This window comes from Pholcus phalangioides, unplaced genomic scaffold (genome assembly GCF_987345545.1).
Source record: "Pholcus phalangioides strain wild (caught in Gottingen) unplaced genomic scaffold, Ppha-v1.0 ptg000017l_1, whole genome shotgun sequence".
NCBI classification, from domain to species: Eukaryota; Metazoa; Arthropoda; class Arachnida; order Araneae; family Pholcidae; genus Pholcus; species Pholcus phalangioides.
The window spans coordinates 32,883,864-32,908,477 of NW_028301610.1; the positions used below are offsets into that span (position 1 = coordinate 32,883,864).

Sequence of the window (24,614 nt, forward strand, 5' to 3'; positions counted from 1 at the left end):
AACACACTCACGTATTATGTGATGCTGCAATGTAATAATGTGCCAAAGGTTGTGTCATGTCTTCATTAACTAGATCATGTTGGCTATCAAATGCTTGATTTTGTTTTGAAAATAGGAAACCTAAAAACTAAATAAAATAACAAAAGTACTTGAAACAATGGATAAAAATAAACAAAACAAATATGTTAATGATACAAAATTTTCTATAGATCCCACTAACAAATGTACATATTGCAATCTTTTGGTTTTTGAGGATTGGAATCATGTATTTTTTCACTGCCCTTTTTACTCTAATCCCAGATCAAAATATTTAAATTCCTCTTCAGGTCCCGTTAATATAGTTCAATTACTTTCAACAACTGACAATGTAGTAGAGCGTTCACCCTTTTTTTCTAATTGAATTTTTATATTTAAAATAGATATGGTGAACATACTTAAGAAAAAAAAAAAGGAAAAGTTGACAATAAAAAACCCACATTCCAGCATAATGTTTGAAAAGTGAAACTTCTCAATTAAATTGTTAAATCAAAGAACAAACAGTAGATTTCAATGGAGTTCTATCTGGAACATATAATTTCATTGTTGTGTGTATGTGAATTGAAATTTTTCCCTATAGTTTCATAAAATATTTATTTGCACTTATAATAACACTTCCTCCTTCTTTTTCAATTGGTTTTATCAATATCTACAGCTTAGATTCCTGAACAATGTACTTGCAGCACTTTAGAACATTTTGGCATTGCTCAATTTAAGTGAAATTATAAAGCACAAAAACCTATAAACATAAAACCTTTTGTATCATGATATAAATCCTTAAAGCGCTCCCATCATCTATAGATGATGAGCGTAGTAGCCTGCTACATCATTCTCTTTTAATTTCAATTGCTTATTTTAAGATGAAATTCTTAAGATGATGAAAATTAATGACATATGCATATATGCTCTAGTTTTATTCATTATTTCTCTATTCTCTGACAGATTTGCTTGTACTGTATGAAATGGGTGCACATGGGACGATGTAGTGGTAGAGCACCAGCCTCCAATCAATACTGCGTTGTTACAGTAAGTTTGAACCCAGGTTTTGCATTTTTATCACTTCCTTTTTTTTATGGTATTAAATTTTCTATGTCTGAGTTTGATTGCCATATGTTTTTCACAAACAAAAAATGGAAAAAAGAAGTATTTTTATTTTTTGCTCCTGCATAGAACATTCCTGAGACTATTTGTGCAGCTAAAGGGTTAAGGGAAATATTTACCTCGGGTACAGTAAAAAATGGCTCTTGTGCATCTCTTGATGGATCTTGTAAATACATTCTCATGAATTTACTGACACTTTGATCAGATAAAATTTCCTTTAATTGAAAAGAAAAAAATTTCAGAATATATTAAAATTTTGACAAAAATAAAATAAGAAAACACAGCAATGGCGTAAATAAATAATCAAAATGTGCAAGATGCGTAAGAAAGTACTTCTGACTTGAAAATAGCTGGTGGATAGAGAGAGCTACAGTTATACAAATTATACAATGGTATAGCAATGTGACTGCTTAACCAGATGCAATAAACAGCAGAGTTTAAAATAATAACTGGTGGGGGGGAGGATAAAAATTTATATACAGCTCCTTCTCCAAAAAATTCCAATTAGCAAAATTTGTGCGTCTCTTGTTATACTAAAAAAATTTACCCCTATAACCATTCAGATGAAATTCTTCAAAGTTATTGATAATTGATGCTCTTGATTTGTACTTCTTTTTAACCAATATCTCCATATTCCTTTTAAGACAAAGTTATTTTAGCACATGAATGGGGGCAAAAATGAATTAATTTCTAATTACTGATAACAACAAAAATTTGTAATGTAGAGGAAGATGTCCTCCCCACCTATTAATACAAGATTTTTCAGAAGACTAGTTATATTTAGAGATGATTTTAGGAAGAAAAGTCATTGCTGCCTCAGGGGGACTGGAACAGTCGGTTTCTCATGTGTCAGATGAGTGCTATATCCCTAAGCTATGAAAACACATAAAATATTTCTTCCTTGGAGCATATATATATACATGTTGAATGACTCTGTACATGGACAGCGGCAACAATCAACTAATAGCTCAATTATTACTACTTAAAATCCATAAGTATCCAAAAATTTTCATAAGAAATGGTGACAAAATGTTATAAAAATATTTTTTATCATATAGCACATATTTTTCATATAAAGTGAGTTATAGTTTTAATTGCTTGGATTAATTTGTGACTACAAATATTTTATAAAATATTTCAGCAATACCTTTTGCTGCTCTCGAAGGAAGTTTTGAAATTCTTGGAGGGTGACTCTTTGCCCATCTGTTGTGTATTGTAAAAATTCTGCGTTGAAGAGCTGTTCATCATGTATCAAATTATAATAAAGCTGAGCAAAACCATCGAACCCTATTTCTCCAATCCTCCTAGTGTCAACCTCCTGTTTTCAGTTAAATAGTTAAATAAGAAAATAAACTAAACATAAAATATATCACTAAAGTGAAAAGTTTATACACCTAATAAAATCCCATTTTTTAAAGAACATAGAATGAATTCTCACAGCGTTTCTCTCATATTTTTCTATATACAAACACTTTATATATAAAATAAAAAAATTTTAATCAAACAAAAAAAAACATGAAGTGTGAAGTCTAAAAATAGTATTGCCTCAAAAATTTAGACAAAATTCTATTTGGTAGTTCTAAGCACTATTTGTTAAGTAACTAAGCAAAGGAAAATGTCCATGATTTAGTCTCTGTTCTTAAAGTATTCTCTATTTTTTTCCAAAACTTTGAGCTATCGTTTACTCTGTTATTACATCCATATAGAATGAAGCTAGTTTGGAGGCAAAAAATATCATTATATTATACCAATATTTTTATACAAAGAAAGCCCAGTGTCATGATGAAAGAAAAGTACTAGGCTAAGAGAAATGGTACAGTGTAATTTCAATTCCCAAAAAATTTGTTCTAGAGCTACAGCAGCCATTATCAGTGGATAGTTTACATCAACAAATAAAGATAAGAATCTTTTTTTCTTGTTCAGCATGTGTTTGAGTCTATTTGTACACAACAATTCAATGTCTTCTGCTGGAGTCTATGGAATACCTTGTTCTTGCAGCTTTATGTATATTAGAATTTCTGAAGCAATGGAATTTTTTTTAGCAAAGGGGGAAAAAATACTTAAAAATGCACCAATAAATAGTGTTATACTTGTCCAACAGGGGATAATTTGATCACAGAATGGAAACAATAGCCATGCAGGGGCAAAACTGAAGATTTACTTGGCATCGCATGATTTCAGGATTCATGGAAACACCATGAAAATGAAATCATTATACAAACACCTAGGATTTATGCAAGAAATGTTAAAAATTTTGTGCACCATGTTCCAGTACAAGGTGAAGCACAAAACTGCATGTTAAGATAATGCTGTGGATATGCTTTGAAATCAGCTAAGTTTGCAATCCGACCACTACACAACATTCTTCAGGTACCCCCAAAGCCAGTATGTGGCGGCCAGGTGTCATGTCATCATGTTATTTTTGAAATGGTTCTTCAGCAGCTGCTACACTGATGTTGTTACAATGTGCATCTTGATAAAAGTTGTATTATCCCCACACTGATACTGTTGAAGTGCCAAAAGTATGTGGTGTTGTAAAAGAAATTAAACTGCTGGCCAGTGACAGGACCCACAGAACCTATCTCCTCGAAAAAATATGGGCTGATCAACGCAGCCTCAAAACTGCACTATACAGTGATGCAGAATAGTTGCAATAGTAAGGGATTCTTGTTAGTCCATATTCTGCAATTTTACGTATTGACAGCATCTTACAGATAGAAATCTTCTTCCTCTGCCCACAAAATGTTTATTTTGATTTGGCTGACTATTGTATCCATTTTGCAAACAAATTTTAATAACTCACAAGTACAGCACCATCTGTTGATACATTTTTAAAGTTTTTATTCTTTGCCTAATAAAATTCCATTGCTTCAAAAGTATTCATGCAAACTTTCATGTCATTCTCACTAGTGGTTCTTATTTTGAAGCATTCTGAAATCTGAACGTGATTATAATCACCCTGAATATATCTGATTATTTTTATAAACCACTTACTACAATACAGTAGAACCTCAATTAACTGAGGGGTTATGGTGACTAATAAAACTAATGAATATTATACCTGGTGGTGATATATCAGGGTTCATACAAAATTTTCAAAACAAAAAGTAAGGAGTTTTTCAGGAGTCATGGCCGACTCCCCCCCCCATAAAAAAATTGCATCACTAATGGCCCGCATGTGGATTTATTTTCTTTTAAATGTCCTTTTTTTAATTTCTAGTCCAATGGTTCCAAGATTTCAATTTTCAGAATTAAAAGTATGGTGTATAGAAATTTATTGAACAGCTGCTGAGAGAGAGAGAAAAGGAAGAGGTATGCTGCAACTGTATGTGCAAGTAACAAGCTACTGATATCATCCATATTTTTATGGGCATCTTTTTCTCAGCCACCTCGTTGGGCATTTTGCCTGTTGTGGCGTTGTATTTGTATTTGATTGAGAACACAAATTCGAACACTAAGAGAACATTATGATCAGGATTAGGTATTGAGAAGTTCAGTAAGAAAGAAGAAAGTGTGAGTTGTGGCAGTAGCATTGAAGTGATTTAAAGAAGTCTGAAGTGAAGTACTGAGTTGGCAATAAATTTATTTTTTATCGTAAAAATAATTAGAGTTCATTGCTTTAGCCACGGCCACCCCTGCGAGAGAGAGATAACAGATGTTAAATAAATGAGAGTTAAATCACTGTTTAGGAAAATATGCTAATGAGATGCAAAATAACTAACAACTTCATTAATTTACTTTCATATAGTTTTTTTATGGAGCCACAAAATGTATTTTTAAGAAAACTCATCTAGTTTTTTCTTATGCAAGTCATGGGAGCTTCCCATGATCTGCATTTGTGAATAAGTCAAACATTTTTTATTAAAATTAAATATCAGGGAAAAGTTTATGAATACAGCTATATTGGGGGGGGGGGGCAAACCCTCCTGCACCCTTCGGTAGCCAATCCTGCCTTTCTCTTCAAATCATATCTTTTTAATTTCGTCCTACTCTGTCAGAGTGCTATGAAAAGTGGCATGTGAAAGTACCAGCTTACTGATGAATTTTACTCTCTTAAAGCAATAAAAAATCAAGGAGATTCATCAAGCACCCCCTCCAACTTCCCCATGGGGGTCCCCAGACTGGAGTCCTGTTACTCCCCCCCCCCCAGTGAGGGTAACGAAAATTTTTAATTCATATTTATTTTACCAATGAATAAAATCCAAGGGGCTCCCAACCAAGAAGCGAGAAGTCAATACATGGATTTATAGCAAGCTTCCGCTTTAGCAAACTTTCACTGCTAAAGCAACAAAAAACAATGAGATTCATCTAGGGCCCCCAAAATGAAGCCTGTCAACTTCCCCATGAGACCCCCCCAATCTGGAGGTTTGTCAGACACCCCACTCTATCCATAAAAAGCATAACACGGCCCGTTTACAAATTCACGGAAAAAAGAGGTGGTTGGGGGGGGGGGTGTAACACCATACTAAAAATTCATTACAAAGTTATATAATTACAATCAGAAGAAGTAATTGCTGCATAGGAAAAGAAGTTACGGTTTAATTTAAAAAAAGAAAGGTAGAGTATAATTTAAAAAATAAAGAAAAAAACATTCGAGAACCACTCAGTAACGAAAAAAATTGTTTGCTTGTTCACGAAAACCTTTTGACATTTTCACTCTACCGTAATATTTTATCTAAAATGAAATGAGTCCCTTGATCACGCAAAAACATCAAAAAGATAATAGTTGATTAGATGGAGGCTAAAGGGTTGAAAATCAGACATTCTAGTCACCTGAATTTTAATAGAAACAGTGAAACCTCTCTTTCTCAAAAACTCCATATCTCGAAAAATGAAAAATCCTTGCATTTACTATACTAAGTCAATGCATTTTCACCTCTCTGTTTTGAAATAATTTTCGGAAACTCTCTATCTATCTTGAAGGCTAAGCCCAATCATAGTAAAAAGAAAACATGGAAATTCATTTTCTTTTGCGCTAATTTGGCTTTTCTCCAGAGGTGAAAAAACTGATTAAAAAAGGATTATTCGTTATTACAGTTCATTGTGTTACTGGATCTTGTCAATCATAGGCAGATACTATAATTGACAAGGGTGGATTCCATGTGGATGGCTTGTTCAGCATGGCAAAAAGTCAGCCAACAGACAATTCAAAATGACTTCAAGAAAACTGTGGGTTTGGAATCAGTCATCTCAGTGATGAAGGATCAGATCTGGTGGGGTTCACCCGAATTTCAACACATAGGGACATTACTAAAACACACTTGAAAAACTAGAAATTTCATTAATTTCTGATTGATTTTTTGGAAATGGACCAAGTTCACTACAAACTTGCAGCACCTTAACAGAAAACTGAAATGTGTCCACCCACAGGGTGACAAAAATACTGTAGAATATGATTTAGAGGAACTAATAACAGTGAAAACTAGGAACCATAAAAGTAACAGTGAAACTGCCGAACATTCTGCAAAAACGCTGAGGCATTTTTTACAATAAACTGAGAGAAGATAGGGCCCGAAATATTTGTAGCTCTTACTAGTATGGACAAAATTTTGAAGTCTCTAAGAGCAAAAAATATGCATCGATCTAAGCTTATGGATTATTTTAAAAAAATAAAGTATGTAAATAAAATTGAATTGAAAGAAATTCAAATGCAATTTAGTGTATTTGCACACAGTGTGACTGAACATTGAATGTGTAACTGATTGTGCAACCAATAATGTCATTAGCATGTGATATTACATGATCAGCACTGATTGGACATTGAGAGCCATTATGTGTTACTGGGGTACAGAATCTTGAAATTTTCGGTGAATTCACTCACATACAATGATGGTCACTTGTCGGAAATTTCCCTTACGCTTTTCATTCAACATTCAACAAAAGAATAACTGGAAGAAAAAAAATGCAGTTCAATGCCAATGCTCTTCTCGGGTGGTACATACCCGAGTCCCTCACAGATGAGAACGGGAGCAAAAAAGGAGGCAACACGACATTTATGAGTGGGAAAACTTAAATTATTCAATGTTTACATTTCAACTCGAACTCCAAATGCTTGGAAAATTATCGTTTCTATAAGTTGAATCGATGTAATTATTCTGAATTACAAAAATGTGTACAACTATAATAGTTTTTAATTGCATATCGTCAACTCAAAAGCCTTAAATTTTGATGATTGCCTAATTGACAGAGATACGGTATCCAGGCCGCTATTCGATATTTAGTCAGCCGGGGCAAGCACACAATTTGGAGAGGCTAAAGGGTGAAATTTGTGCTACTTCTGATCCAGCGCCATTGACACTAGACCCCCCTATCCCTTTGAAACACTAAACAGACAATCAGCAATGTCGACAGCTAGCCGCGATGCCCTTGACAAAGTTTGGCGATGCACCCTGAGAGGCGCAACACATGGTTTGAGAAACACTAATGTCCAATATTTCAGTTCTTTTCTTTTAGACAACCTTTAAAGAGCTAAATTTGATTCATTGTCTGCTTTGCTTTTAGATATGGGAAACAAAAAAAAATTTTCTTCTTGAAAAAGTAAAAAATTATGTTTTTTCTTTCAAATATTCAGAAAATCAATATAAGAATACTCAAGATTTAAGCAACAGTGATGTAATGCGAATTACAGTTATTTAAGTAATTTATAATATGATTTTGAAAAATTTAATGTGGGGGGTGGGGTAATTATTCTCAAAAATGATTATTATATATATATATATATATAACAATGCAAATGCAATTAAAACCATTGAATTTTTGTGATATTGTCTTTGAGATCTACGGGGCAGGGGAGGGATCATTTTCAGCGAAGTTCCAGTTGTACGATTTTCACTCGTATATAATGTTTTGACGTGGCCTTGTGAACGTTGTATAAACAAGGTGCCATTTGTGGTAAAGAATCTGTAGAGTGGGAGAAATCACCTCAGGCAAGTTAGAAAGTGAAGTTTTTCCATTTCTGTGTCTTACGATTGCTATTTAAGATTTGCTATTCAGAAAAGCGATAAGAATCCGACATCATGAAGCTCAACTGGACATCCCAAAGAAGAGGGGGGACCACAGAGAATGCAAAGAAACAATTTAAAAGTTCCACATCTTTGGAGGAAAGTCCTCATAAAATCTGCATGTAGGTGTTGAGTTTTGGGAATACCAATTCCGAGGAGGTCTTCTTATTAAAAATTGCTTCAGGTGAAATAGTAACAAGAAAAATTTCAGAAAAAATCAGGGTTCTGGGATTTTTGGGGTTCCATCACTTTTGATTCCGCAGAACCCCAAAAAAGCTCTTACGGAACCCTAGGGATCTGCGGAACACCAGTTGGAAACCCTGCATTAGCATATCCAATGCGCAAAAAACAATTTTGAGCATTTGTATGCAATATAGTTTGATATTCAAAAGTTGTACAATATTGTCATGTTTTCATTGTTCATGGTCAATTTATTTGAAATTATATTTTTCAAAACAAAAATCAATGTATGTGCAACACAGTGTAAGTGTGCTGTAAAGCATTCAAAATTAACTTCTTAAAAACAAGCATTTAGATGCTTGTTCTAAAAATGTGTTATTTCTAGAATAATTTTAATTAAAAGAAAACATTCAACGGATAAGAAAGAATCAAACATCAATAAGAAAAATCATAAGATAGAATCAAACCTGGAAATATTCTTTTAACCTGTTGGTTGGCAGTTTGTAATTGATCCGAGGCAGAAATGCCTTCAAATCTTTGATGGTTATCCTAGAAGAAAAATCAAAATTATCAGACAGCATGAAAATGAAAATTAATTTGTTGTATTAAGATGAAACATTTTCTTGTTTTTAAGATGCACATCATGTTTTATTTATTTCTGTTAATGTGTTGGAAAATTGTGCAAAATTAAATGATAAATGCACTAATAGGCATCATGGATTCTAACCCAGTGATTCGGGTTTTAACACTTTTATGCAGCTGTACACTTGGAAATGAACAAGTAAACTTACTATTATTTTAGAGATAAGCTATTGTGTTTATACAGTTTTAAAAGTAAAAATTCTGGCTTAATGAAAACTGATGATACATCAAAAATGTAGATATTCATAAATTAAAATGCCTTGACCAGAACAAACACACACACGTTTCATTTTATTTATTTCTGTAAGAAAAAGAAAAATTTAAAAAAAATTTACTCTATGCATTACTAACAAAATTAGAACTGTAGGCCTATATACATAAAGTTAAGACACCTACACTCCTCTGGAATTTTCCATCCTGTAAAATTCTTTCCTCAGATACCTTTCTGCCAGCAAAGGGTATGGTGCTTTGGCACTGTCAACAGCAAGATGTCGTATACCTTTGACCCATTGTTCAGCTTCTTTGCTGGACATGGCTTAAATGGTCACAAAAATATTTTCTTATCAATAAAAATAAGAATATAAATTAAATTACAGATTTATACTAATACAAAGATAACTCAACAAATTTACTAACCTACACAGGACAAAGTTTTCAAAGTGAATGTATTTCCATAAAATACAATGAAACACTGAGAATGCTCCCATCTACGTAATTCATCCGGAAATCTCTCAAACATTTTTGAATTCTTTCCAATGCGAACTTCTTTCACTTCTCTTAGATCAACTAAAAAAAGTAATAAGAAATATATATTTATAACTCTGCACTGCATCATCACTCAGAATATTTTCAAGGGCAATTGTATAGCTTTCAAAAAATAAAAAAAAGTTTAACTAGACTTACAAAAGTTAATACATTCTTGTGAATTATCGTTACAAAAATTATGCAAATAGTCCTAATTTGTCCTTAATTATGCAATTTTTTGCCTTAAATAATGTAAATAGTCATTATTTTATGTAAATAAAACAACACGTTTTCCTATAAATTACGCCAAGTTGGCGGCTTTTTAACTTGGTGAGTTTGGTGACAACGCTGATATTCAATGACGTCATAAGAAAAAGAAACCAGTAAAAATGTACTGAGAAGACTGGAAATTTCTCAAGCATTTGCATTTTTTTCTCCCTCGTACATATATAAGCATGAGCCAAGCAGGATGTGTTGTAGTTAGAAAGAAGAGAAACTCTTGTATACTCTTGAGAAGCTGCCTGACAGGAGCTCTCTGTTTAGCATGTATAGTCAAATCTCTGCTTGTTCATACTTGCAAATAGCTTTTGTAAATAAATCTGTGTCATCCTGCATTCTGTTTCATCCTTTACTCATTTCAAGAACTTGTGCGAGAGATTGGAACACTATGTATTGTCAATTGTATAATGGTCAAAGATATACAGTAAAACCTCCCAACAATTACCACTGACAGGACCGTGAAAATGAGGCTATTATTGGGAGTTGACCGTTATTGGGAGTGGTAGTTTTGTTTTTCTGGAAAAAAACAACAACTAAAATTTGCAATCTATGTGTATAGCATGTGAAATGACAATCTATTCTGTACCTGATTACAATACTTATATAATTTATTATATTGAAATACATGATATATTTGATAATATAATAATTGGTTAATTGATCTACAGCACTATTATGACATCCTAAAATTCCAGCAACCCCAAATAGTTCTTTGTTCACATTGGACCTTCAACTAGACCTTCTTTCCAGGATATTCCCAAGTCCAATCGGATAGCTGAAGACATATGCACTGACATACATTCTTGTTTAAAGAAAAAAAAAAGATTGGCATCTCTCTCAAAAAATTAATACCCTGGACATTTCTATTCCTATTGGCAAGCACAGTTTTTTTTTTGGATGAAACCACCCCTTGGAGTAGGGAGTACCAAATAAACAAAGGGTTTCTAGTAATTGGATAACTTGCATATCCTTCTAGTGATTAGAGTGTTGACAAGGGGTCTCTTCTGTTGTCCCCTATATTATCTCCAAGTGTTTTCTCGCTCTACAGCCTTCAATATACCCATCTAGCATCTGTACCCAGGAAAGAATTCATACATCTTTTTCCCTCCCATAAAGTTCGGGGAGAAAAATTCAGCTAGAAATTTTTTTTTCTCAATGTGATGTGCACATTTTTTTCCAGACTCTATGTCCAAAGTGGCCATTGTCCAGAGGTAATGTTAAGTTTATGGGACGTGTTTGGTTCCAACAAAGCGTGCCCATTGTTCGAAGATTACAGTTATTCGGGGGAAGTTTTACTGTATATTAGTGGTCAAAGATAGGCCCGTAACTAGGCTGAGGCAACAGGGTCACTGCCATAGGGCCCCCAAGCCAAATAGAGGCCCACAAAACATGTACACTTATTTTGCATAATAATAACCTTTTCAAGAGGGCCTCCAGAGAAGGCACGCTACGTTCCTGGTCAAAGATATATAATAATATTAAATACAAACTTTTCAAGTTGAATTACTGAGCACACCATCTTTTGAAGTTGCAAGTTCTGTAATCCCAATACATGTAAAAAAAATTAAACTGTTTTCTTCTTTTTTTATCACTTTTTGAACTAATATTCAAAATACCACCACAAAATTTCGTAAAATTGAAAGTTCCTAAATGGGAAAGACGTTTGAAGGAATAGTATATTGCGTGGTACCAAAGAGAATTTGTTTGAAAAAATATGTGATTCATAAATTGGGTGTTCATAAAATCAGGTGTTGACTGAATATATAGTCAACGTTAATCATAATGACATGTTATCCAATATAATGACATGCAAAGACCACTCAATTCAATATAATGACATGCAAAGACCACTCAATTCAATATAATGACATAAAAAGACCACTCAATTCAAGATAATGACATAAAAAGACCATTCAATCCAATATAATATTCAAACTCTACTCTGCCCTGCCCATAGCCCCCACAAGGGTGGGGTTGATTGGGCGGCTGCAGCCCTGTGGCTCAGGACAAATACCATCATTTTTCAATTTTTCATGATATAAATTCGTTATTAAAAAAACCTATAAAAGTCTGGCTTGGGGGCCTGCCAAAGATAAGAGCCTGGGGGGGGGGGGGCTACCCAGGACGTGGGACCCATTTTTGTGAAGAAATGACCAAAATCTATCCTTGAGTGTGTTTGAACATGTCAATTTGGCATATCAAGTAAATATAAATAAATTACAATATTGCAACTTTATTATTTTACTAGCTGTTACCTGCGGCTTGCTCACATGGAATTTGTAAGCTGGACATTGTTCGAGATGATTTCCCCAATATAATATTTGAGCCCTCATGTGACCTTGGGGTTTAATTTTTATAAATCCTGTCTTAGTGAGTATAAAATACTAGCTTACGTGCTGCTGCGATCTCAGAAGAAAGGAAATTCAAGGAAACTCTTTCATTATGATAACATTCAATTTACATTGTGTCATTTTTATTGAAACTTATTCATTTTCATATGGAAAACATGTCAAAGCATCGTTTTAATTCTGTTTATTAGAGTGCTTGTGGATACACGATATTTTTTGTTTTTCCGTCTGGTGCATACACGAATAAATCAGAAGGTTTTCCGACACGTGAGCTGGCCACATACAGTTGTCCATGTGAGAAGCACGGATTCTCCAAATCTAGCCCACACACTTGCAGCGATTGTCCTTGTGCTATGTTGATGGTCATTGCAAAAATGTGAGTGGCACCGGAAACTGTAAAGGTTTGAATTCAAATGGCATATCTGTTGGAATCATTGGAATATGTGGCAACAATACATCTTCCCCCTTGAACTCACAAAAAATAAATGAGTGAACAGCGTGCAAAAAATTTTTTTACCTTATCGCTAGTTGGAATGGAAACCCCAGTTGTAGTGGATATGCCACACCTGATTTTTGTTATTTTAAATATTTCTTTTTTTTTTAATAAATCAATATGTTTAATATAATAAAAAAATTATTTTTAATATTAATCGCCATTAATTAATTTTAACATATTAATCGCAGTTGTGTAGCACCCGCTACAAACTATGCCAGAAACCTTCGACACGCGCGCCACCTATCGTAGGATAGATATACTATGTCAGAAACCTTCGCGGGAGTGTACTCAACAACTTCCCAAAGTTTCATGGCGATCGGATGAATGGTGTAGTAATGCATAAAGGACAAACAGACATACACATTCGTTTATATATATATAGATGATACGGACCAAATTTCATCTTTATAGCTTCAACGGTTTGAACTCAGCAATGATTGCCTCATATAACCTTTGAACCCTTCCCCCACTTATGAACCCCCTTTAGATGCAGTGGCGGTTCCGGAGACTGTCTGGGAGGGGGGTTTTCTTTTTTTCAGAAAGGATTTACTAATCCTGGGGGGGGGGGGTTTAATAACTTTTTACGATGATTTGTGCTATGACTTTTTTCCTATTTGATACTTCATCAAAACTGACTTTGTATATGTGTGTGTGGTTGCATGTTCTCATTTATTTTTTCTCCCAGAATTGCAAAAAAAGAAAAATCAATTTAACCGAACGTCTGGGAAAGGGGATAATTACCCTGATTATGCCCTGCTCTCATGAAACCACCACAGCTTGGATGTTGAATTTTGAAAAATCCCTTTTTAATAAGTCTATATACATTACAAAAGAAAACTACTCACCAAATTTCATATTTGTAGCTTAAGTGGTTTCGGCTTGCCGTGATTTCTCTGTGTAACCTCTAAGCCCTAATCAGGGATCAAATTTCGAAAAACTACTTACAGAGTCTTTACATGATGAAAGGAAGATATTTATCAAATTTCATATTTATAGTTTCAGCAGTTTCAGCCTGGCATGATTTCTCCATTTAACCTATAACATAGGCGTACGAAGAATTTTCCTGGGGGGGGGGGGTTCAGATTTTTTCATTCTGAGGGGAGGGGGTTTAAGTTTTTCCTGCAAAATAATACTATAATCTTGTCTCAAGAGGGGTTGGAACCCTAAACCCCCCCCCCCCTTGCATACGCCAATGACCTATGAACATCCTCATGACCCCCTTAGGGATCAAATTACCAAAAATCATTCTCACTGAGTCTTGACATGATAAAATGAAAGTACTGACCAAATTTGATACGTACAATTTCAGCAGGTTTGGCTCGCATGATTTCTCTACATAGCCTTTGAATACTTTTATTACCCCCTTAGAGGTCAAATTTAAAAAAAAGAAAAAAACCCTTCTTACTTAGTCTTTACATGATAAAATAAAACCGTTGACCAAATTTCATGTTTATACCAGGTGTACAAGTATGAAATGCAGATTTTTTTTTTAAAAAAACACGTTAAATTCGGAAGAATGATAAAAAGTGCTTTATTCAAAGTATGCTCCATTGCTTGTTATACATTTCCCCCATCTTTCCTGAAATTTGTGAATACCACACCAGTAAAAATCTTCCCCTTTTTCTGTGACCCATTCATCGAGATATTTTTTCACATCTTCGTATGAACCAAAGCGTTGCTCAGAAATTGCATGACCCATCAATGCAAACAAGTGGTAATCGGAAGGAGCCAAGTCTGGTGAGTAAGCTGCATAGGGTAGAACTTCTAGCTGAGTGCTTCCAACGTGCCACGAACCGCTTTTGCTGTATGTGATGGAGCATTGCACATTGACAATTGAACATTGTCAAGGAGCATTTCACGTTATCATGGGGCACTGCGATTGGAAACAGCTTGTTGACTAACGCCCAATTGCTCTGCGAGTTGTTTTTGTGTCTGTGTAGCATCATCTTCATCCAACAATGCTTCCAATTCCACATCTTCTTTTTTTTTTGGCGGTTTTCCATGTTCCTTGTCTGCAACAGCGAAGTCGCCACTTTTGAAACACCGAAACCATCATTCACACGTATCTTGCGATGGAGCATGTTCACCATAAGCTTCTCAAAGTAATCGGTATGATTCAGCAGCAGTTTTCTTCAAATGAAAACAAAAAAATTAATGCTGTCCGCAAATGCTCTTTGTTCAGTATAACTTTCGACATATTGAACACAACAATACAACACTATGCACACACTTTTCCAATTTAACACTCGTGCGCATCTGACACTTGTTGATGACACAACAAAATGGCGCAGTGTCAAATCTTTATAGCACAAACTGCATTGATGCACCATCTGTTTTCTGAAATCCGCATTTCATACTTGTACACCTGGTAGTTCATGACCCCGTTTGGAGAGTATAAGTTCGGAAAACAACTTCTTACTGAGTCTTCACACGACAAAATGACAGTATTGACCAAATTTCATAGTTTCAGCGGTTCCAGCTTCGCATGATTTATCTATATAACCTTTGAACCCCCTTATGACTGCCCTTAATGGGTCAATATTTAAAAAACCTCTTCTTAGTAAGTCCTTATATCATAAAATGAAACTATTAATTGAATTTCATATTTATAGCTTCAGTAGTTTTGGCTTGGCTATGATGAATCAGTCAGTCAGGATATGTTACTTTATATACAGGGCGTATGGCATTTTAATGGCGAACCATTAATCCTAGAGGAATAATTCCAGTTAGAAAAAGTTTTCAAATAACGTGTAGTACTCAGATATGTTACTTATGTTGCAAGGGATTGTTTACTTATTAAAATATAAAAATTACAGGAACATACTTCCAATTAGAAAAAGTTTCCAAATAATGTATAGTATAATATATGTCATTCATGTTGCAAGAGGTTGTATAGTTTTTAAAATATAAAAATTAACTTTTTTCCAGTCAATGTGTTTCAAAACCCAATTAGAAAGTTGTTGCCCTATCTTTCCTGGTGCCAACTTCCAAAACTTCCTGGTCCAAAACTTCCATGTCTTTAAGTGCACTATTCACTGAGATATTCAAAACACAGAGGAAAGTTGAAAAAAACAGCATTAAATGCGGGAAAACGGTTTACCCATATTCAAAGCTCTTTTTTCAGAACTTTCCTCCATTTTTTGAATTCGAATATCTCAGTGAATATTGCACTCAGAAACAAGAATTTTTTTTAATTGGCATCAGGAGAGACAGACTGCATAAAAAGTTAATTTTTATATTTTAATAACTATACAATCCCTTGCAACATGAATGACATATCTGAGTACATGTTATTTGGAAATTTTTTATAATTGGAATTATGCCCTCCAGGATGAACGGTTCACCAGTAAAATGCCATACTCCCTGTTTGCTATGAATCCTGTATATACCCTAAAGCAGAATATGCCGAAATCTGTGACATATCTTGAGAACAATCAGTGCTGCTACAGAAAAATCTGGAAGAATTTTAAGAAAAGTAAAGAAAAATTAATATGGGAATTTTTCACAGCAGAACATTTCCACTCAGCCGAGGCTCATTGCAGAACAATGCCAAGCATTCTGCTTTGGGGTATTTATAGATAACCAGATGCATTTTCATTGCATCTGCTCATCTGCTTACATTATAATAAAATGATTGACATAGTTTATTCTGTCCAAATTTAAAGTCGACATGATATAATTTCCAAATATAACACCCATTTTTGGTGGAATAATGGGGGTCATCACAATGACTTTTGACTGTATTTTATCACTGCTAATTACAGTACACTGGCAGGAAAATTATAGAAAAAGAACATGATTTCATGTTTAAGTCTCTTTAACTTCTTTACGATCACAGGCATAATATTACATCCAAACACCAGTGGAATAAATTCAAACAAGTTCTCTGTGTTTTCTTTGCTTGCTCTTCACCATTGCAAAGCTTTATAGTAACCCTATTTCTACAGAAGTTGCTCTTTTTTTCCCCTCTTTTATTCCTACACTCCTGTTAAAGATTTTTTTTAAAACATATATAATGTATCTTTCTACTATACATACATATAAGAGTGACAAAGAACCCGTAGGCTGAGGGTGACAAGAGGACTCTAAAAAAATAACTCTTATCTACTTCATCTATTATACTTTTTCCTTTTTCTAACATGTAGTTAGGTTAGCACAAGGATACCAGATTTATCGCTGATTCGTCAAATAGAGATAGTCCAGATTTCTTGCCAAAAACCTTGTATGTGAAGTGGTTAATGTTGAAAGATGGGTTCATGAATGTATGACACGAAGAACAACTGATGATAAAAATATAACAAGTTATATTTAACAAGCGTGATTAAAGGTTACATGCAGGGCCGCAACTGGGGAGAGCAGGTGGGTCTTGTTCCCCAGGAGCTGGACCAGAGGGGATACAAATATACAAATTTCATTCTGAAACCACTCCTTCAACATTACAAGAGGGCGTCAAAATGCCCCGGGTAACCAAGCATCTAGTTGCAGCCCTGGTTACATGACTAGAGAACAAATGCAACATACAAATATGATGTTCATATTTGGCTCTATTACATTACTCACTAAAACGTGATATGAGAAGCCTTCAAACTTTATTCAAAATGTGTCTAAATGAGAAAAATATAATTTTTAGGATCAGATCACATAAAAGAAGGAGTATTACTATATTAGTGTATTTTTTCTTGAATATTCGTATTTTTTCTGTAATTTTACCTTGTTTCAAGGTACAAGACCCATGTTATAACTCGGGTCCTCATTTTAGCCTTCTCTAAAATTCTATATTTTATCATTACAGTAACAAAGAAAATTAATTGAAATTCATATGTGAAAGAGATGGTGTATATAGATACTAAAAATCAATTTAGTGAAATTTTAGGATATAAACTGACTGACTCTCTCTCTCTCTGGGAAAAGTTTGAAAGTAATGTTCTATGGCAGTGGTACTCAAAGTGTGTGCCGCCAGCCATTGTCAAGGGCACCGCAGAGAGCCATCCTTATTAACCCCTTTGCTTACAAGTGGTTGTCAACAAATTTATGTGATCCGTATTTGATGAATTGGCAATAAATATGGTAACCTTGTCCTAACCTAACCACACAATAGAAAAGAAGCCACAAAAGGAAGGAATGAAAGCATATAATAGTACAATAGATAATAAGATAAAAGAGTGGGTGTCGTGTACAAGTAGATTTCTCTTTTTATCCTCACCCTACCTGTTCTCTTTCACTCTTACATGTACATAGTAGAAAGATACATCATATACTGGAGAAAAAAAATCACTGTCAAGGTATAGAAAACGCAAAGAGGAAAAAATATAAGGTTACAACAAAGCTTTACAATGATAAGGAGAGAGGAAAGGAAACTTGTTCAAATTTATTCCAAAACATAATATTGCGTTCAAACGCAATATTATATTTATATGGGTCCTTATGGTCCCTGATCGTAAAGTAGTTAATGTGTGCCTATTTAATATCATGAAACGGTTCTTAGTTAAATTATTCTGGGGAACCGCGGACCCACTGTTCTATGGTATAACAGTCTCCCCTACTTTCATCCCTTACACAGAATGTAAAAATGAGATAGAACTGATTTAATCTAACTTTTTAACGTGTCAAGGTCCCTTTAGAATGATAGAAATAAAAACACTTTACTTCTTGAGAGATGGTAATTTTAAAGGCATGTATGTTCCATGGCCTGAGTGAGTTAAATGGAATGTAAACAAACATACCAGCTCCTTCTACAACACTACGCCCTGCAACAGGTCTGAAGCAGATAATTTCTCTGGTTTCTAATTTTACACAGAAGTTCCGACGTTCAGGTCTCCGTTTTAAATACAGTTTGACCAAGACGCTGCCTTGTTCTAATTTACGAATAGTTTGGTCCATTTCGGACGAACAGGACGCAACGTGAACGCCGTTCATTGCGGTGGAAGCGGCCATATTTACCATGAACCAGGCCGTCCAGACGATAACTCGTCCTAAGAAATGAACGGATCGCACAGATTACCGGTCCGATCCGAAATCAAGTTCAATACGAGAAATTCATCGTTATTCTTTATTTTCCTTTCACGGTTTCGTTTCTCCTTTCAATTCTTCTTTTTTTAATTAATTTTTTTAAATTATCATTTTATTTTTATTGTTTTTTTTAATCATTGACTCTTTTTTCTTCTTTTTAATCATTGTTTCGTTTTTCTTCTTTTTAATCATTGTTTCCTTTTTCTTTTTTTTTTCTTTTTAATCATTTTGTTTCGTTTTTCTTTTTTTTTTCTTTTTAATCATTGTTTCGTTTTTCTTCCTTTTTCTTTTTAATCATTGTTTCATGTTTCTTTGCAACCATTTTGTTTCATGTTTCTTTGCAACCATTTGGTTTCACGTTTCTTCTTTACCTTTTTTTATTCGTCTTTTTCTTTTCGAGATGATAATTCATTCATAAAAGAGGTGATAATTCATTTTTTCTTTCTTTATTCATATTTTTTCCTCTGTATGAGTTATTTTTTCTCATTATTAAAAAACCAAAGTTTATTCTAGTCGGTGGCGTCTTTTAACTCATGGGCCCACCCGGGCTCAGCTCGGGGGGGGGGGGGGGCTCATGATAATGAGATCTGGTTAAGAATTTCGAGATTGAATCTCCCTTTCCTTTTTCATTCATTTTTGTGTCCTTTTTTATTATTTACTTTTCCTTATCCTTTCTTTTTATTCATTTTTCTTTTCCGAATTCCTCTTTTCCTTTTTTATCTTTTCATATCCTTTTCAATTACTTCTTTTTGTCTGATTCTTTCTTTTTTATCGATTTTTCTATTTGATCTTTTATTTTATTTTCCACTATATTCGTACTTTTTTTGTACTTCGCCTTTTCTCTTTTAAATTATAAATAACCTCTTTTATCTTCTTATCAAAATTATTTATTACATGAATAATTTTAAGCATCTTTTTCTTCTTCACCACTTATTTTTTAACGCCTATTCTTTTTCATTTTTATTCATCTCTTTTTTTATTCTTCCACTTCCTTTTTTCTTCTTTACTGTGATTCGAGGAAAAAAGAGGTGATAATTATAGACGTGATTACTCATGATGGCACGCAAACACGAAGCACAAGTTGCGTGTATTGTATGGTTCCCTGTAGAAAATAGATATCATCTAAATAGGTACATCTGTAGAAAGTAGTTCAGCCAGTGGCCATAGCCCCCACAAGGGGTGGGCTGACAAGGCTCCAGCCTTGGGGCCCTGGAGGATTTTAATCATTTTTTTTTGTTTTTTCACGCTATAAATTCATCATAAAGGGGGCCCCGTGAAAGTCTGGTCGGGAAGCCCGTAAAAGATCCCAGCCTAGGGGCCCTGCTTCAGGATGTGGGGGTAATGGTAGGGCTCCCTGCCTGGAGTCCGGGACGATTCTTATAATTTTTTGTTTTTCACACTATAAATTCACTATAGAGGGGGCCCGTAAAAAAAATCTGCCTGTGCCCTCCGCTAAACGCCCCAGCCTTGGGGCCCTGTTGCCGGATGTGGGAAGACGCATGCTGATGGCAGCATAGGCTTACGCAGAATTTTCTCGAGGGGGGGGGGTGTATTTACGTTTTTTCCTGCAAAATAACACTGTAATCTTGGTTCTTTCCCCTTGCGTACGCCAATGGGTGGCAGGCTTTGTGTTATGCTGTAAACAAGCTTATGATTTTATTTCGGATGATTCAGCAGAGTTGCTAAAGTTGGTAATTCTTTAACTTCGATGAAGAATGTACGGACATGGTCGAGCATTTGATAACGTCGTCGGGTTTCGATTTGCTTGGTCGCCTGGAAATTTCTTTTTTGTTTTTTCTTCCTAAAAGTAATTTTACAGGAGACAGGATTTGAGCACAGCCTGACGCGCAAAACGTCGGTAATGCCGGGTTTTCCTAAGAGCAGGTTTTATGCACGCGCGTGCAGCGTGAAAATGTTGATTGGTTAAAAACCTGAATTTCAGGTTTTTCAATCAATCAGCGTTAATTTTAAAACAAAATGCAAGAAACCGTCCAAGTTTAGTGGTGGTTTGAAAGTTTGGAAAAATCAAAATCGTTTTGACTCCACGGAATAAATGATTTCCAGAAACTTGAAAATGAGTACAAAAGGGGGAAATACAGTAAAACCTCTTTTTTGCGGACACCGGTGAGACAAAAAAAAAAATCGTCCGTGAAAGAGGGGGGTGACCACTGATCAGGGGTTTGAAATGCATATTAATATTATACCAAGGGAAATTATTATTTTTCCGTAAAAGAGGGGTGACCGCATTTGAGGAGTATCCATTAAGAGGAGTTTTACCGTATTTGAAACGTACGTGAGAGGACGGCCAAAACAACATAAAAAATGAGGATGCCTGTAACCCTATATGTGTAACTTGAACTTAATGTTATGCAGGGTAGAAACACACACATGCACCTCATCCATATTCTCTTCTAACAAATTGGCAGATGTTAGAATGTGCGTGTGCATGTTATGAATTCAGAACCTAACGTGAAGTTGTTACAGTGCTGCCATCTATTTTTTGAACTATGAGTGAAGTGTAGACTGAATATTGTACCGTTATAGGCCTGTTGTTCTCTAGACATTTAGGCAAGACGTTGGCAAGACTTTTTAACGGGGAGACCGGCTCCCAAAGACTAGAGATCGTTCTTTGCTAGTCTACCACCATGAAAGCTGTCGTCAGGTTCGTGGGTTTGATACTGGAGAAGGACAAAGAGGGCGTGTTCTTTCCCTACCGAACCCGAGGTGACACGAACCTGACCCCCCCCCCCCGAACACCGGGAGATGACGCTTTCATTTCCGACCCAACTCGATCGCTAGTAATTTGCTGTATGGTGCATGGAGGGGGTAATGCCCTCCTCCCCCACACCAGCGTCAGTGGTATATGCACCATGGCCCCCATATCCTGAAGCAGGGCTCCTAGGCTGGGATCTTTTACGGGTCCCCGACTAGACTTTCACGGGGCCCCCTTTATGATGAATTTATAGCGTGAAAAAACAAAAAAAAAATGATTTAAATCCTCCCGGGCCCCAGGGCTGGAGCCTTGTCAGCCCACCCCTTGTGGGGGCCATGATATGCACTTCTATCAATTGGCATCATCATCATCATGCCCCCCACCAACTTTCATTATCGTATGTCATGGAGGAAAGAATAACAGGAGGTGACATCAGGCAGGAAAATTGAAGCCGTTGTGGCAACCCTATGGACTGACAAGTAAGCCCAAACAAACCGCTCTTTTCCCTATACTTAACATGGGTTTTGCCGGATCGAATTCTCTTAAAATATTAATATCTAAATAAATTTAAGCACCATGACTGTTTAATGCGTCTTCAGGTAATCTACATGATCCGATAAAGGGGAAAGATAAAAGTTTATCCTTGCATAAGGGGTTTTTATATTTTTAATTTATTTTTGAAAGGGGAAGATGATTTTTCGCTCTCAACTCGTCACAAGTTTTTAGTTCAGTGCCTTCAATTTATTTTAAAAATTCGATGTATCACATTAATGTCTATGGAAATATGATTAATTAAAATAATATGAAGCTCCAATAAAATGCAATTTTCATAATTTTTTCTTTTAACTGTTTATTTTGTCTTTTTGTTTTGTTCATCATTATCATAGATCCGGGACATTTCGAAAGTGTTTGAGGCCCGTGGGCGCTCGTCTTGAGCTTAACATGAGGAATTTTGATTTCTGAATAAATCCTGAGGTGCTCGAGCACCTTCTGACGGGGACGTAGCTAGGATTTTTGCCACACGGGGCAAAGAGCATTTTGCCGCCCCTGTGCCTCAAAGTACTGGAAGTGCTCGAGCGTTCTCCGCCACTGTGTATTTATGGTTTTGCTGCCTGTAGGCTGTACAAATTTCGCCACCCTTCTTCCGTTCCACTCTCATATTCTTGAATACGTATGATTGAAATATATGCCGCCCATCCGAACCTTCCGCTATGTAGATGTACTATTGAGAAAAAAAATATTAAAAATAAAAAAACTTTTTTTACGAGCCGCGATGTCATCTTTCTGGCCTATAGTATTTAGGAAAATAATCACTTGGGCTGTTTTTTTCCCCCTCTTCATTTTGTACCTATTACTTTGCTTTTAAAGTGGTATGTGTACAAAAATTTGAAAAAAAAAAAAAACAGTTTCGAATTGAATTTGAAATCTAAAATTGTCTGTGTTCGAGTTTTTGTTGTTCTACCTGGACTGGAAGTATTTCTACAATATTTTAATATAAACAGCTGAAAAGCATTATATATGCTAATGTTTTGCATATATAATGTTTTTCGCAAAAAAAAAGTCAGATTTTTTCAAACACCACTTGTCAAGTGTCTTTAAACATTGTGTCACTCTCAGCACTGTGGTATTACATGCTTTGGCATAATATTTTTAAAATTAAAATGCCGAGAAGTAATTTTAGGGCACAAGATATGGGTAAATTTTGGTTATTTTTGCAAAAGGTTCCATGTTGTTGAAGTTAATATTCGAAAACAAATAACAACTAAAATTGTAAAAGCTCTCGTTCAATCGTATAAATATATCCACAGAATTTGAGGGAAAAAAATAGAGTTCCTAAAGTGAATAGTAAATTTTTAAATGATTTTTAAAAACGGGGATGTTTCTCATAGGAAAGCATGGGAAGCCACGGTTTGTTTGGGCTTACTTGGTCCCTTTAATAGAGCGATCACTGGCTTCATCTGGCAACCCAGATTTCCCATGCTTTCTCAACGGAGGCGCTGGTCGCGTCACCTCCTGTTATTCATTCCTCCATGATCGTATGTGTCCATTCATTCCTCCATGATGTATACCCCAGAATTTCATGTTTATCTCCACCTGTGGTATGATGATGTGACCGGAGTTGCTATGCGACAAAGCAGCGGTTCTCAGCCTTTTTTGACTCGTGGAGCCCTTTTTAGTAAAAAAATTCTTTGGCGGAGCCCCGTGGGAAATTTTTTTAATTACTGATTTATTTTTACTATTTAAAAATATTTATAATCATTTTTTAAAATTTTACTGTTTTTTTATTATTTTCCTCGAGCATCCGCGGAGCCCCTGGAGAGTGCACAAGGAGCCCCAAGTGCTCCGTTGAGCACCGGTTGAGAACATCGAGAAGAAATATAATTTTTTTAATATTTTACTGTATATTGTATATATTTTATTATATTTTATTTATTTCTCCTCTAAGGTTGAGAACCGCTGCCATAAAGTAATATGTAGTCATTCAGTGAAAAATGCGCATCGCCCGTTTAATTGACTTTAGTGAATCCATTATACAGGGCTTTCAGCTTCTAAGGCTATATTCTCTATAATTAATGACTCCTGAAAGTATTCGTAATTCACATGTCTGAGTAAACCGCGACTGTGAGGATACCGCAAAACAGACTTGGGTGGGTGTGTTGACAGTAGTGTATTGTAACTAAAGTCCTCTTGGTAAAAAGTTTAAGTTTCATGATCGCCTTCGAATATCGCATAAGGTTTTTGTTTCTTCATTGAAAAACGTACCAGCAATGGTTTTTGCTTCAATATAAGATTGATACCACTTTTTTCCCCCTTATCTATCATATCCGGTACGTTAAATTTTCCAGAATATTTACTTGAATTGTTTGTTTCTTTTATTATTATGCGATGTTTCTTGATGGTTGACTCAATAAAAAATTTTAATAATTATTTTGGTTTGTGAATAAAATTTAATATTACTAAAGGCGGATAGAATGAATTCCTTCGGTATGATAATCAAATGACGTAGCGCTCAGTGGTTCTAAAACTTTTTTTTCCTACCCGCTGCTCCCCAAAGTAGTCTTGAA

At 35.1% G+C, this 24,614-nt stretch overlaps 2 protein-coding genes across 3 annotated transcripts in view; one reads left to right on the top strand and one right to left on the bottom strand.

Annotated features, from left to right (window-relative positions):
* Nucleotides 1-18,844, bottom strand: part of sl (small wing phospholipase C gamma 1) — a 97,329-nt gene extending 78,485 nt beyond the window's left edge. The window contains exons 1-7 of the mRNA XM_089246985.1: nt 18,551-18,844; nt 9,597-9,746; nt 9,357-9,495; nt 8,786-8,867; nt 2,285-2,455; nt 1,257-1,352; nt 12-127 (exon numbers count right to left, since the gene is read on the bottom strand). Coding sequence (XP_089103111.1) covers nt 12-127; nt 1,257-1,352; nt 2,285-2,455; nt 8,786-8,867; nt 9,357-9,495; nt 9,597-9,746; nt 18,551-18,770 — 974 coding nt within the window. The 5' untranslated portion in view covers nt 18,771-18,844. The remainder of the gene's footprint in view (nt 1-11; nt 128-1,256; nt 1,353-2,284; nt 2,456-8,785; nt 8,868-9,356; nt 9,496-9,596; nt 9,747-18,550) is intronic.
* Nucleotides 18,845-24,168: 5,324 nt separating this feature from the next.
* The window catches only part of LOC149072929 (src substrate cortactin-like), a 76,521-nt gene continuing 76,075 nt past the window's right edge, over nt 24,169-24,614 (top strand). For both annotated transcript variants that reach the window (XM_089247082.1, XM_089247083.1), the window contains exon 1: nt 24,169-24,377. The gene's annotated coding sequence lies outside the window, so the exon portion shown is untranslated. The remainder of the gene's footprint in view (nt 24,378-24,614) is intronic.